Source organism: Chiloscyllium punctatum, chromosome 7 (genome assembly GCF_047496795.1).
Source record: "Chiloscyllium punctatum isolate Juve2018m chromosome 7, sChiPun1.3, whole genome shotgun sequence".
Classification (NCBI taxonomy): Eukaryota; Metazoa; Chordata; class Chondrichthyes; order Orectolobiformes; family Hemiscylliidae; genus Chiloscyllium; species Chiloscyllium punctatum.
In genome coordinates this window covers 71,784,975-71,800,871 of record NC_092745.1, presented here as the reverse complement: position 1 = coordinate 71,800,871, position 15,897 = coordinate 71,784,975, and the positions used below count along the sequence as shown (strand labels likewise).

The window sequence follows — 15,897 nt, the reverse complement described above, 5'->3', positions numbered from 1 at the left end:
GTGGATAATAAATCCTTGCTCAGTCTGCGATGCTCACATCCCGTGATTGAAGAACAAAGCTTATTGCTCCTTTCTCACCGATGATGAAGCTTTTGGCTTTTGATCTCTCGGCTGTGCATATCACTGAAATATCACTTGTTGAACCCAAATGCTTGCTTTATGAAGATAAAGTTGGAAGTGGCGAGAGGCATTGTGAATCCATATTTTTACTCATACCAGGAGTCCATTTGCTCAAATCCCGCTGCCTCACCTTAGTAGTCCTTCTAATTGCCATTGTCAGCGTAGTTAATGATGAATATGGGATAACAGCAGCTGGCAGCAAAGTATTGTTGAAGTTTTGATTCCTTTGTTCTTCACAGTTAGTTAACTCCCGTATCCTTCTGAATCTTGAATATACTTCTTAGCTAATCATAACTCAATTTCAATTCCTTAAAATGAGCCTTTGGCCATCTCTTATTCTGCACTGTTCTCACTGCCAACTTTGTGTTGCTACATCACAAGCCCAGTACAATTGCAAGTCGCACCTGTGGATTACTCCATTTATTCCTTCATAACAAGACCATAACTCAAGATACAAACTCTAGTTATCTCACAGACCAAGTGAGTTCTTTTATACTCACACTTAAAGCCTTTGCAGAGTTGCAAATGTGAATAGTTTCTCATCAAATTACCAACATACTGATTCTGCATTGATCTTCAGATGATGTATTAAATTGGGACCTCTTCTGCCAATTTTAAGATTATGTGGAAAATTCCAGTGCTTTTCAAGAAATACCAAGGAGTTTTCTCTCAATCAGCACCAGTAAAAAAAAACAAATGAATTATTTGTTGTTTGTGGAAAATTGCTGTCTATAAATGGTAACTATGTTTTTTAACCTATCACACACTATTTGAAAACATAATTGGCCAAGTGCTTTAAGATGCTCAGCAAATGTAATATTTATTATATAAACATAAGTTAATTACTTTTAGTATTTTTCTCATCTAACTGGCTAAATAATTTCAGAGTGCAGCAGGTTGCTCTGAACATGACCCAACTTAAAAGTCCAGTTTCTCTTTTTTTAGCGTATTTGTTGCAGTATGGGTAGCTGAGTGATTGGTCTGGTCTGTCCGATTTTCATACGTGATTGACTTTGCAGGTGAATATCACTGAAGAATACAACGCCCAGCAAGACAGGCACACACATTGGTCCCTTCAGTCAAACAGAGTGCTGATGCCATTTGGTGCAGAAATCATTAGATGTCTTTAAACATTAACTCAGTCAAGAATATTATTGCTATTACTGCTGTTTACTTTCAGGGTAAAATCAACTGATGTATGCCTATTATACAGGAGGAGCATATGCACAAAAATGACTTAAAGGCATGTTGTCCATTTTTCCTTTCCCAAAGTTTTGGGACATGTCTATTCCAATAAACCCTTACTGTGCAGAGGATGTTTCCAACTAGCATATGGAAAAGAACAAAAAAGCCATGTACTATACAGGGTTCCTAATTTACACGCATCAACTTGCACTTGTACATTTGAAGGTACTCCTGTGCAAGGGTGTAATTTTAAAGATCTGGCATACAACATTTCCTGTACTTATGAATAGCTATTTTGTACTGTTCTGTATTGTGTTCTGAATTCCATACAAATCAACTTGAGAACAGACTCAATAATGGGAACCTGTTCACAACCCGGGAACTGTCTGTAATCTTTTTATTGCTTCATGGGTCATAATTTTCTTTGGACTTTCTGCCTTAGTTTTGCTCTAAGTGCAGCACTCTTTATAAAGGTAATTAAAATTTCCAACAAAGTTAAGGTGCATGGCAGCAGATTGAAGAAATCCAGAGCCATAATGGCACAAAATGACAATAACTCTCATCAGGAAAGATAGGTTTATGCAGGTGCCTAAGAGTTTTTTTTGTTGTATTCTGTTGTCTTTCAGTCACTAAACTTTCAGATGATAAATGGAAGTTAGGATCTTTGATGAAATTTGATTCAGTTTTGGTGTTTTTCAGAAGATTTTAGTTTTAAGTATCACAACAGGATTTCAACTGAAGGATCATTATGTTGTTAGAGATGTGCTGACTTTCAGATGAGATTTAATCAATGCTCTGTATGTCTTTACATGTGAATGTAGCTTTGTTGAGGAAGTTCTGCCAATAGTAGCCATTCATCCCTCAGTTTAACACCACCACAAACACAAATTAATCAGTCATTCATTCCATTTGCTATTTGAGATTTTGCCACATGCAAAATGTCTGTTTTGCATGTGTAAATGGATTGTGTCTGCTCTTGTAAGAAACTAATTGTCTTTGAGGTCTCTCTGAGGGTGTTCTAAGGGTGTTTTGAAAATGCAAGTCCTTTGTTGTCTTTAGGATCCTAAAGTGCATTAATAAAACAATTGTAGGCATAAAACTTTTTCTTTAGCTAGTATAAGCAAGAATGAAACCACAGTAAATGTTTATCAGTCAATCACAACAAAATAAGAACAAATACATAGAAACTGACATTGGAATATTCAATAGAGATGTGCAACAAATATTTGAATATTGTTAACAGCAGATGTCATACCATGAATGCCAAATATTCATGTAATACTTCCAATAAGCATCTAAGCTATCTACTAATGATCTTAATTACTTGTGTTTTCAAGACTCCTATTAAAATGCTAGACTGTAAATCCAGCAGCCTCACGGCCCCCTGGCAGGTTGTGGAAGCTACCATCAACGTGGAAGTGTATATCCCTGTCCCAGCATCTGCAGAACAACAGTTTGACAAGAATTCATTGGTATGAGTTACTTATTTTGTTTCAAATTATTTTTCATATTTGCATTGAATAGGGTTTCTTGGGTCAAAACTCTACTCTTGTTTTGGGTTCAGCTACTGAATTCTGTAGAAAACTAAAGAAGACAAGGTATGATAAAGGATGAGGAGTGCAGAGATGTTTGGCATGGCAATCGCCCAATCTTCATTTAATAGTGTTGATGGAGGTGCTTAGAAATCACTTTATTACCCAGGTGTTTATGGGAGCTGGAGAAAATACTAATTTTAACAAATGTTCTTTGAAGTGGTACTGCCATGCCAATCTCTTAACATTTGTGGATTAAGATATCTAATACCTAATAGATGATTCAAGAAAATCTAACTTTTTTAAAACTAATTTTCTGTTCACTTTTTTTGCTATGATTTTTTTCTCTGATCAAATAAATTCAAATGCACAGAAATTATTCCATTTTAATTGATTAGTTTAAAATTCAAAACACAATTCCAGCAATTGTCACAGTGCCATCTCTACTATTGTTTTTCTACATTATGTCATTACTGAACGGATATGCAGCAATGTAAATACAAAGATGCATCCATATGCTTGTCGTCTGTGGCTCAGGTTCCAGGCTGATACATCAGTGCTGTATTGAATGAGCGTAGCATTGTCAGGAGTGCATCTTTCATATGAAATGTTAAACCCCAAGGCTCATCTGCCTGCCAGAGAGGATGTAAAAATCTCACAGCATTATTTTAAAGAAGAGCAGGGAGGCCATGACCAGATATTTTCGGATCAGCCTGTTCAGAGGTATTATGACATACTTCTAGAGCAGGTGAGATTTGAATCTGGAACTCCTGGTTCAGACGTAGGTACACTATCACTCACTTCAGGCAGGGTTCACACCTGCTATTTGGCTTTGTTTTCTTGTGGTGTGACCAACTTTAATCCCTCAGTCAGAATCATATGAAGCACAGCATCTGGTCACAATCACATTGCCATTTGATGACATTAGCTGAGTAAAAATTGGCTGTCATGTTTGGTATAAAACAAGCAAGTGTCCTTGAAAAATAATTCATTGACTGTAAAGCACTTTGAGATGTCTGTTGTGAAAACTACAATCCAAATGCAAGCCTTTTATTCCCTCTTAACACCAAATCAGTGGACGTTTGATTCCATAAGATTAGTTACTTGATTTGTGTGTCCCTTTACAATACAATAACTTGTGAATTTGTGGTGTCTTTCAACTGTAACTCAGTTGCGTTATGCTAAGCATTTGCTATGATTGTGAGAGTTAAAGAGAGGATATGCAATGGTAATCTTTATTGTCTGTGTAATTATTTTCCTGTACTTTTTAATCTCTTCCCTTACACCATTTCTCCCTTCCCAGAAAGGTCTGAATTCCTGGGCAAAACAAATTATGCAAAGCACTTACCTGATAAATGGACAGTTTAAAGAACCAGACAGCCTACTAGGAGAAGGATCGGTATGGAAGCTGAATAATGATCTCGGATTTGTTGCTTTTTAAATAAATGCATGTAATATAGAAATAAATACCTGACCAGCTGATTTGTAGTACGATAGTTACTGACCAAAAAGAGTGTTATTGTTTCTTTCAATTTTTTGCATTTATATCTTTGAACGGCCTTTTCAGTGTCATCTAGCTGAGTGGGTTTGTACTTAGTTGGTTCCATTCTTCTATAGCTAATGACCAGCTCCAGAGAACCAGTTGCAAATTATTTTCTGATTCCTGTGCTGTTACCTTTGTAGTCCCAAAAGGATCTCTCCTTGCCCCCTTTCTGTTTCTCATCTACATATTGCTACACAGCAATGACGTCTGAAAATACAGAATCAGTTTGCACATGTATACCAACAACATCTGACCCTACCTGTAATTTCTGCCAACAAAACAGTAGCAAAACTGAAACCTTTGTTTTGAGCCATGTGTAAACTCAGTTTCCTAGCCACAATGCCCATTCTTGACAGCTGTCTAGTGCTGAATCTTACTGCTATATTTGAGCAACTTCACTAAGCTGTCTTATTTCTATCACCTGTCTCTGTCCCTATCTCAACTCACCTGTTGCTGAAACACTCAGCCATGTCTTTATTACCTCCAGTCCAGAATGTTCCTGTGCATTCCACATTGTAAAACTTGAGACCATCCAAAACTCTGCTACCCCTGACCTAACTCTTATGCCTTCATTTAGAATGTCTCATCCATTTTCCTGCAGTGACACAGGGTGAGTCAATAACTTCATTGTGAAACAGGCTGTACGTAACTGCAATCATAAGATTATTGAATTTTGCCACAAGTCTGAAGATGAGAGGTGTGAGTCAACGACTAGTGTTTTAAACCTGAATAAAGTTAATTATAAGAATACGAAAGTAGAGGGGGCAGAAGTGAACTGGGAAATTGGATTAAAAGGTGCAATGGTAGAAACGCAGCAAAGACCATTAAGGCGATAGTTAATAATTGTCAGCAAACCTTTACCCCAGTGAGAAAGAAAGGTTCTTCTCAAAGAACCTATCATGTGTGCCAAAATAAAGAAGTTAAAGATAGTAAAAATTGAAAGAAACCCTCTACAATTTTTCAAAGATATCTTCACTATAGAAGGTGTAGAAAAATTCCCAAAGATGTTCTAGTTGTCTCGCTTTTGAGTGACAGAAATGCTTTTTTATAGGAAATAAACGACATTTGTATTCTTAGTGCAATACTTACTGTAACTATGATGTAATAGAGTGAATTTAATTTATATGCAGTATTTAAATTTATACTGACCTATTTTTGTTATTTTTACAGAAAAAGAAATTACCAGCGGAAGTTCAGTTCCTGACAGCTCCTGTTAGTTCTGACAGCTAACTTTTCAATTCTTATTATTTTCGAAATAGCTAGTCAAAAATGTTTATTTAGTGTCATCGTTTTCTTTGACATGTTCAATATTAATCAACAGTAAATATGTCTATTTTTTAATAAAATGTGTCAGCCCAAAAAGTTATTAATAGTAAAAAATCAGAGAAAATGCAAATAATGAAAATCTGGCATAGTTGCAGAAAATACTGAAAACAAGATCATCCAGCATCTTTAGTGAGCAAAAGACAGTAAATAACTTGGACCACATGGCAGAATATAGCGATAGCAAAATTAAAATAGCTGTTCCTGATTCGCCATTATACTCTTTGTACTGGAGCCCAGCTTAAATAGTGCCATGAAGAAAATTTGTGAGACACCTGAATAGACTGCACATGTTCTGCAAGTCTTACCTACATAACTAGACAATGAAGTGGAAGCTCCTCAAGCGATAAATATGAAACAATTTATCTTGGACAGAAAGGAGCAGGAATGCATCTTTGCATTCCAGGCACATAATCTCTGCCTCATGTAATGTTGGTTTCTCCCCTTCCTCCTGTAACTCCCTGCTTGGCTGCTAGATTGAGATCCAGTCTTCCCAATATTTCAGTAAATTATGATTTAATCCATATAATGGAAAGCCAATTGTGATAACATAGTAACAAGTCTGGCAGCATCCGAGAAGCAGGATAGTTGATGTTTCGGGCATAAGCCCTTTGTGAAGGACTTATGCCCGAAAAGTCAACTCTCCTCCTTCTCAGATTCTGCCTCACCTGCTGTGCTTTTCCAGTGCCACACCTTTCTGACTCTCCAGCATCTGCAGTCCTCCCCTTCTCTCTAGTAATGGGGTCTGGCCATCTAAATGGATTACATCTCCAGCCAACAGGAATAAGTCCATATGTCTGACTGTCCAAATGTAACAGCCACTCTGTTATTCTCCTTCCCAGCATTCTGATGAACAATGTTGGTTTAATGCTGATGTATCCCTTTTTGTTATTCCACAAGTACCAAGTGTTCTGCTGGCATGTTTTGTTTTTGTAGTAAAAATAATAGTTGTGTTGTAATACTATACTATGTGACTTCTAAATGATGTTTTGTTTTTAGTTTGTAAAATCCTTTTTATATTAAGGTTCCTATTGCCGAGGGTGAGGTTGATGCCTTAATTGAAGACTGTGGCAGCTCTGTTGGTGTGAAGGGAACTGTACGTTGCAGAGCTTATCTCCATGGCAGTAAATCAAAAGTAAAAGATGCCATTCAGGTACAGCAATTGTATGATGATTAAAAAGTATTCTTAGGAGATTTACATCATGAACAGAAATGTTCTCAACAATATGAAATATAAATATAAGCAAGTTCTTCTGTGTTTCTTAATTTGTTGCTTCATGTGTTAAAGTTTTACAATTACAGGGAATCGCTTGAATTTGGGTTATAACTGTAATTAACACGCATTAATTTTGCTACCATCTTCTTAAAGTGGAGATACACAAAAGATTTACATTGGGCACATTTAAAGAGCATTTCTATTAATTCTGTGAAGTAGAACATTTTTAAGTCCATTCTTATTTGATTATGTTATACTTTCTTTGGGTATACAGCAGGAAGATGAAAATGATTTGTGTTACGCAAATAGTCTTCGTTTCATTTTCTATTCTGTTCATTGATGAACTTTCTGTGGTATGAACTATGTACTATGAGCTATGAACTCTGCTGTACAAGAGAAATAGAAGTAACTTAAAACAAAAATACTACACAAGTCTTAATTTATTTCTGTTTCTTCTGATTTTGAAGAGGTCTTTTTCTGCTTGATCTTTGTTTACTCAACCCACACTTTCAGGATAATACTATTGCCTCTTTGTAAATTACAATTTTATGGCTTGAGAACTCCTCGTCCTCCTGTAAAAAGAAGCAAATACTTCTTTTTATAACTAATATATTGACATTTTCCTGCAATGTCATAGAATCACATCTGCATATATATAAGTGTATTGCATCCACTTTTCTAAAGAGAAGGCAGACCTATATTGTAATATGGATTTTATTTCAAGAATTCAATGCTAAAAACAATGTCATTACATTTTAAAAGCCAACTTCAACACTTGTAGTGTCCTAATTTTCAGAGGTTTTATGGCTACAAAAATTGTCACAAATACATCTATTGATTAGTTATGAGGATGTGTGTTGATATTTGCATTGTTGAGTTCATTCATGACTCACCACATGCAGCAAGACATTGTCAATATTCGGGTTTCGGCTAAAAAGTGGTAAATGGGACATCCGATATGGTGGCGATCTAGGAGGATCGTGTTGCAGAGCTCTGCACTGCAGCACAAACAGGACAAACTTCTAACCTGCCAACCCAGACCATCGCAATATCCTGGGACTCTGGAAAGGCTTAGGAGTCCTAGGAAATTGTTGAAAGTCAACTTATCTGGATTTTTGCTGTCTGGGGATACCCAAGAAGTAAGAAGGAGCATTCGAGGCCAGGCCTGCGGCCCAGCCTTCGGGATCCTCGGACTCAATTGCTTACCAGGCCCTGGTGAAGGAGCTCGCGAAATCTCGCAAGATGTTGGAAGCAGATAGAGGCGACGTTGGCCCTGATCTCTAACAGCAGCTGGGAGACCTGGGAAAAAAGGACGGATGAGGATGAACACAGAGTCACAGTGGTGGAAGCTGATACCAGTTCCTCCAAGGATAGGATCCAAGCCCTGGAGCTGTAGGTCCATAATTTGCATGACCAAGTGCATGATCTTGAGAACAGGGGCAGGAGAAAAAATATTCAGATTGGTCTGCCAGAGGGTAAGGAAGGTGAGCGGCTGGCAGAATTTATTGAGGACAGGTTGCCGAAATTCCTTAACTTGGAGACTGGAATGAGAGGCTTGAAGATCGAGAGGGCTCACCGGGTCACAGCACGGAGGTCAGGTCTGGGTCAACGTCCTCATCCTTTGTTGGTGCGGTTTCATCATTATAGAGATAAGGAGAGAATCATGGAAGCTTCCAGAATCCAGGGGAAGGATCTGAAGGAGAAAGTGAGGACTGCAGATGCTGGAGATCAGAGCTGAAAATGTGTTGCTGGAAAAGCGCAGCAGGTCAGGCAGCATCCAAGGAGCAGGAGAATCGACGTTTCGGGCATGAGCCCGAAGAAGGGCTCATGCCCGAAATGTCGATTCTCCTGCTCCTTGGATGCTGCCTGACCTGCTGCGCTTTTCCAGCAGAAGGATCTGAAGGCCCTAATTTACGAGGGGTCTAAGATTATGTTCTTGCAGGATTTCTCAGCAGCAGTGATCCAAAAAAGGAAATCCTATGACGGTGATCCAGAGAAGACTGAGGGAGCTCGGGATCCAGTACTCTCTGAGGTATCCAGCGGTGCTTTGGATCACCTTAGATGGATCCGTACATCCCTTTGACACGTTGGAGAAGGCAAGAGACTTCGTGTACAAAATAAATGTAATCTGAACAATTTAGTATGAACAAACAGTTGTATTGTTTGGGTATGTCTTTGTTTTATCTTTAAAAAACAGTCGAAGTCTGGTTGGGGCTTTCTTTTCCTTTTTTTTAGTGGTAATAATCTGGTTTAAACTATATTTGGCAGCAGTTGAGATGTGTACTTTCAATTTCAAAGTTAAGTTATACCAAAGGATGGGTGGGGTGTTTAGCCCCTTTTTTCTTTAAAAAAATGTTCATTATTCACCTTGCAATTCTGTGATGTATTTTCTTTCCTTTCTGCTTGTGTTTACGGTGCAGCTCTAGCTAGGAAGAGGGAAAATGGTTGGGATGGCTAGATGCCTACTCATGGGCAGTTTATACCTGGTTCAGGTATTTAAATGCCCGGGCTGCAGTCTTGGCAGTGGGTCAGGAAGTTGGGTTTTAGGATGGGTAGTTGCCCCCTTTGGGCAGGGAGTGAGTTCCTCTATTCAGCTCCATGGCGTTTTATATGTTGGTTTGCTTTTTGGTTTTTGTTATATATAATCTTTGATAGCTTTGTAGGTTTGTTAAATGTAGTGGTTTTAGTTTGTATAGTTTTTTATGTTAGATGCACCTTGGGACACTAAGGCTCGGCGATTTGTGGTCTGAGTTCCTCCTGTCTGGAATTTAAATGTTACTGCAGAAGGTTATGGCTAATGACTTGATTAAATGGTGTACCTGGAACATCAAGGGGAGTCGCTCACCAATTAAGAGGAAGAAGGTACTTTTGAGTCTTAAAAAGGAGAAGGTGAGTATTGCTTTGTTACAGGGGACGCACTTAGATGATAGGGAGCATTTGAAACTACAGAATGGCTTTGATTAGGTTTACTTTTCATCTTTTAATACCAGAAGTAGTAGAGAGGCTATATTGGTTAGGAGGAATCTCCCATTTAAGTTACTAGAGTGTTGTAATTCTCAAAGACCTGATAAACAGGAAAGAATATGGTGTTTTAAATGTTTATTGACCTCCGGCCCATCCCCTCAAATCTCTCCTAGATGCATTCTCTAAACTGATCAGTCTCGAGTCCCGGCATATCATTATAGGGAGAGATTTTAACTGCCTCATGGATCCCACAGTAGACAGGTTGCCCAAAGGCCCCCCATTACCTTCTATACAAACTAAACAATTAGTGGATTTGTGTGTGGTGTTAGGGTTGGTGGACATCTGGAGGCGTTTTCACTATACAGGCAGGGATTTTACGGTTTTTCTTCCAATCCACATAGATGTTACACCAGGGTTGATTGTTTTCTGACCCCCGTGACAACCCTGGACTTGGTGGCATCTTGTACGATTGTTAATATTACCAACTCCAATCATGCTCCAGCTTACCTGTTGGTTAACATTAAGGACATTACAGTGGGGCCGAGGCACTGGTGAATGGATCCCTTTATCCACAAGGATAATAGGGTTGTGAAGTACTTCCCTCGGCAATTTTGGGCATTCCTAGACACTAACTCGGGCTCGGTTAATAGCCCGTCCGTCCTTTGGAAAACTAACAAGGGTGATTTATTTCCTACTCTGCCAGTAGGAATCAGCAAAAGGGTGAGCAGCAACGTCTTCTCGAAGCATGGTTGAAGGCAGCTGAGAAGGCTTACTTTGACAGGCCCTCATTGGTCAAGGTACACAGGATTATGGAGCTGCGGTCTGTATTGAATTCCATGCTCATGCAGACACCAAAGAAGGAGCTTACTTTTGCAAAGCAAAGGTTATATGCGCATGGTGACTGGCCAGGCAAATACTTAGCATGTCTCACCAGGAAAAGGAGTGCCCCTCAAGCCATTATGGCGATTAGGGAAGGGTCTAGGAACCTAACCTGTGACTCCAATAAGATCAATGTGGCATTCCAGAGATTTTACTCTTAAATTATACCAACCTAAGGGCTGTGAGGAGGGGCAGGCCAAAATTGAGTCCTTTTTCAAGGATCTGGAGCTGCCGGGTGTGACCTCCGAACAAGAGTCTTTTCTCAATGCCCTCATATCAGAGCAAGAGGTGCAGGAGGCTGGGAAGCAGCTTCAGAGTGGAAGGTGCCCAATCCTGATGGACTTCCAAGCAAATTCTATAAGGAAATTATAAACATACAGTAGCGCCTCAACATACAAACGACTCCGTTCACTAACAAATTGGTTTACGAACAGGATTATACATAAAATTTTGCTTCAACGTACGTACGAAATTCAAGGTACGAACGCAAAAAGCCCGTGTGCGACCATGTGGTTTCATTGTTCTGCTTTGCTACGCGCGCTTTGAACGCAAAAGCTCTCAGGCCCTGTGTGATCTCATTCAGTTCATCTTTGGTGCGCGCGCACGCTGTGAACATCGTTCATTGCTACGTCCAAGCATTCTTACGTAGCTATCCGAACAATGGGAAAAATTGATGCAGTTCGCGAACTTTTCGGTTTGCAAACTGGGTCCCGGAGCAGATTAAGTTCGTAAGTCGAGATGCTACTGTATTGTCAGGCCTGATGCTCAATATGTTTAATGACTCATACAGTCATGATTGTGTCTCACCATCTCCTGAGAGGGGCCAATGTTTCACTTATTCTTAAAAAAGGAAGGTCTCGGAGGACTGTGCTTTGTACAGGCCCATTTGACTCTTTAATGTGGATTTTAAAATCCTCTCTAGGATTTCTCTGCACCCTCTCCAAAGCGTCCACAAAGTAAGCCTCTTGTGTTAAGGCTGAAGACTGTGTTATCTTCTATTAAAGAGGACTAGGCGGGCTTCATAAAGGGCTGCAGATCCTCCAATAATGTTAGGAGGCTGCTTCATGTAATTCAAGCATGTCAACAGCAGTCAACACAGGGATTGGTGATTTCTCTAGATGCAGAGAAGGCATTTGACTGAGTTGTGTGGCCATACTTTTCTTTAATACAAAGAACAAAGAAAATTTACAGCCTTTCGGCCCTCCAAGCCTGAACTGATCTGAATGTACTGTCTAAACCTGTCGGTCAATTCCTAAGCATTTGTATCCCTCTGTTCCCAACCTACTCTACATCTGTCCAAACGCATCTTAAATGAATCTACCATGCCTGCCTCTACCACCTCTGCTGGCAACACATTCCAAACGCCCACCACCCTCTGTGTAAAGTACTTGCCGCATGTATCCCCCTTAAACCTTCCACCTCTCACTTTGAAAGCATGACCTCTCGTTATTGAATCCTTCACCCTGGGTAAAAGCTTGTCTCTATCCACTCTGTCTATACCCTTGATTTTGTAAACCTCAATCAGGTCCCCCCCCCAATCTCCTTTTTTCTAGTGAAAATAAACCTAACCTACTCAACCTCTCTTCATAGCTAGCACCTTCCATACCAGGCAACATTCTAGTAAACCTTCTCTGCACCCTCTCCAAAGCGTCCACATCCTTTTAGTAATGTGGCGACCAGAACTGTACACAGCATTCTAAATGCAGCTGAACCGGTTTGGCTTGGGCGAAGTCTTCAGAAGATGGGTAAAGGTTCTCTATAAAAACCCTCTCACTACAGTCATCACCAATGGGGTGCTATCAAGCAATTTTAACATTTTTTAGGGGCAGCTGGCAAGGCTGTCCCCTTTCGTCACTGCTTTTTACATTAGTGATTGAACCATTGGCAGAGTCCATTCGTAGGGATCCCAAATATCAGCTCCAGAAGTGGGGTCAAGATATTACGTAAGATTTCGTTGTACGCGGACGATGTCCTTTTTTTTTTATCAAATCCAGCAGTTTCAGTGCCTCACCCGAAACAATGCATCAGTGCATTTGCCGCCTTTTCGGGATACAAGATTAATCTTGCAAAATCAGAGGCTATACCTGTGGGTGGTCTTATGAAGGTGCTAAGTCTTGAAGGCGAATGTTGATTTCCATTTAGTGGTCACAGCGGGGTTTTGTGTATTTGGGCATATTCACTACTCCAGTTCTGGATCGGTTGTTCAAAGCTAATTTTGTTCAATTATTTGACAGAATCAAACACGACCTTCAAAGATGGGAGGCGCTTCCGGTCTCGGATAACGCTTATTAAGATGAATATTCTCTCCCATTGCTTGTACCCTATATGGATGCTTCCCTGATTTTCAATAAGCAAAATTTCAGGAGACTGAACGGCTGGTTCAGCTCCTTTATTTGGCATCATAAGCGGCCCCTCATTAAATTAGCTAAACTGCAATTGCCTTACAGATTGGGGGGATGGATCTCCCGGACATTAAAACATATCAACTAAGCTCGCTTTTATCCTTCGTGAGTGATTAGGCCTGTGGCGACCCTCTTTCAATATAGTTAGATATTGAAACCTCCCAGGCTAGGTGGCCCTTTGCTAATTTGCTGTTTTTGGACCAAATTAGGACAGTTAGGGAGTATTGCCATAACCCAATAGTTATCAATATTGTTAAAACATGGAGGGCAATTCGGCAGAGGGAAGGCAATATTGGCAAAACATCCTCTTGCACCTATAGTGAGTATGCCGGATTTTCAACCAGGGATGATAGATTCAGGATTCAAACATTGGGAAGCAGGAGGTGTGTCCTGCATGGGCGATTTATTTGAGGGAGAAACAATGGTGTCCTTTGGTCAGTTAGCACAGAAATACGAGCTATCTAACAAGGACCTCTTTCATTTTTTCAAGTTAAGGATTTTATTCAAAAAAAGACTACACTTTTAACTAATCCCTACAAATCTGGCATAAAATGGAGGGGCTCAGTGCTTTATATCATCAATTGAGGGAGGTGCCCCCTCAGATGAGTTTGATCGACTCAGCAGGGTGTGGGAGAGAGTGCTAGGTGTTGAGGTTTCTTCAGAGGCTTGGGAAGATATTTGGGAAAACACAAGCAAGATCTGAATTTGCAATAGGACCCATGCTTTACAGTTGAAAATTCTCCACAGAGTCCACTTGGCTCCGGACCATTTGTCAAAATTTAAACCAGGGGTATCTTCATGTCCCAAGTGCAAGGTTGGTACAGGCACTCTTACCCATTGTTTCTGATCCTGTGGTAGGCTTCAAACATACCAGAGCACTGTGGCAGTTGCATTGAAGGGGATTTTGAGTGTAAGGGTGGAGAAGGACCCGATCTCTCTTCTTCTTGGCCTGCCCAGTGTGTTCCCTGTAGATGCGCAGAAGGAAAAACTTTTCAACGTCCTCACTTTCTGCACAAGAAAGAATATCTTGTTAGTTTGGGTATCCGAAAAGCCCCAAGCCTGTTGGGTTGGTGGAAGGTTGTTATAGAGCATGTTCCCTTGGATTTTCTCACAAATATGGTACATTACAAAACTGAGAATTTTTATAAGACATTGCAGCCCTTTTTTGGAATGTCTGGACACGGATTTATCTGCCACACTAATAAGAACTTTTATATAGCCGTAATGATTGTGTTTTACGTGTCCAATATCAAAGGAGGAGGAACTGCGAACGTATGAGTGCCTTGTTTGGCTGAGTTGAGTTTATTTCATTCATTTGTTGTTGGTTATTGTTTATTTCAATAGTTAAGGTTTTTTTTAAATATATATTTTCCTATAATCATTTGTACATGTGGGTGGGTTGGTTTTTTTTACCCTTTTTTTGTGTTCTTTATTTGTATTGTTTTGAATTGTATTGTTTTGTATTTGTTGTAATATTTTAAAAAATCTATTTTTCTATAAAAGTATCTATTTTTTAAAGAAGTGGTAAATAAAATCCATCCCACAGAAATGCCAGAAAACGGCCATCTTCATCAACACAGTATCTAACCACCTGTCCTTGATATTCAGTAACTTCCTTCAGTATTCCAGGAGTAAGTATTGGGCAAAAACTATTGAGCAAGGAAACCAGAATTAAATACAGTACCGGACGTTCTGCTATAACGTGTGTTTCATTAATGCAAATTCACTGTAATGCGATTGATGAATTGGGGGCACTGTTTCTGAAGCACAAACTTTTAAAACATGTGTTGGCTGTAACACGATTACTTCGCCAACACTTTAAGGGCTGTTCCGAAAGCACAATTTTTCTGTAATGCGGGGTTACACAACCCGTATTCCAAAAGTGTGGCCTAACCAATCTCCTGTACAGCCGCAATATGACCTCCCAACTCAAAGTCAATGCACTGACCAATAAAGGCAAGCATACCAAATGCTTTCTTCACAAACCTGTCTACCTGAGACTCCATTTTCAAGGAATTATGAACCTGCACTCAAGTCTCTTTGCTCAGCAACACTCCCCAGGACCCTACCATTAAGTGTATAAGTCCGCCCTGACTTGCCTATCAAAATGTAGAACCTCACATTTATCGAGATTCAACTCCATTTTTGTCCAACTGTGGAAAATTACAAAACAGGTATTGCTAGAAAAACTCAGCAAGTCTGACAATATCTGTGGAGAGAAAGCAGAATTAGCATTTCTGATTTGGTGACCCTTCTTCAGAACTGTGAACAGTTTATGGTCTGCAAGTGATTACATAATATATCATTGAAGTGACAGTGCTGTTCTGTTATACAGCAAGTAAATAGGATTATTAATCAGCACATAAAAAACTAGCAAGGCATAATTTAGTGCACAATTCAATATTTATTCCTCTGCCAAAATTTGGATAATTTCAGAGGTTAATGAAGTGTCATTCCCTGTTATTTTCGGTTGTTAACACAAACAAAGCATTCATCTATATGTAATCGTAAAATAAAATTCAAGACCTACTTCAACTTCAAGAGTTGTTATATCTTTTATTTCCTCATTTCTAAAACATATTTCCAGTTAACTGCATGTGGTTTTATCCCTAATCCTTTAGAATTGATGCCTTCAGAAAAATGACATTGATATAAATGTACTATAAGAGTCATTTGATTTCAAATTGCAATATCTGTTTGTAAGCAAGGGATAACAGATAAACTTGTATTAAG

General features: G+C 39.4%; 1 protein-coding gene across 8 annotated transcripts in view; it reads left to right on the top strand.

Annotated features, from left to right (window-relative positions):
* odr4 (odr-4 GPCR localization factor homolog) overlaps positions 1-15,897 on the top strand; it is a 119,220-nt gene that overhangs the window by 63,779 nt on the left and 39,544 nt on the right. For all 8 annotated transcript variants that reach the window (XM_072573963.1, XM_072573964.1, XM_072573966.1 and 5 more), the window contains 4 exons: positions 2,643-2,777; positions 4,141-4,236; positions 5,551-5,592; positions 6,728-6,856. In XM_072573963.1, the coding sequence (XP_072430064.1) occupies positions 2,643-2,777; positions 4,141-4,236; positions 5,551-5,592; positions 6,728-6,856 (402 nt within the window). The remainder of the gene's footprint in view (positions 1-2,642; positions 2,778-4,140; positions 4,237-5,550; positions 5,593-6,727; positions 6,857-15,897) is intronic.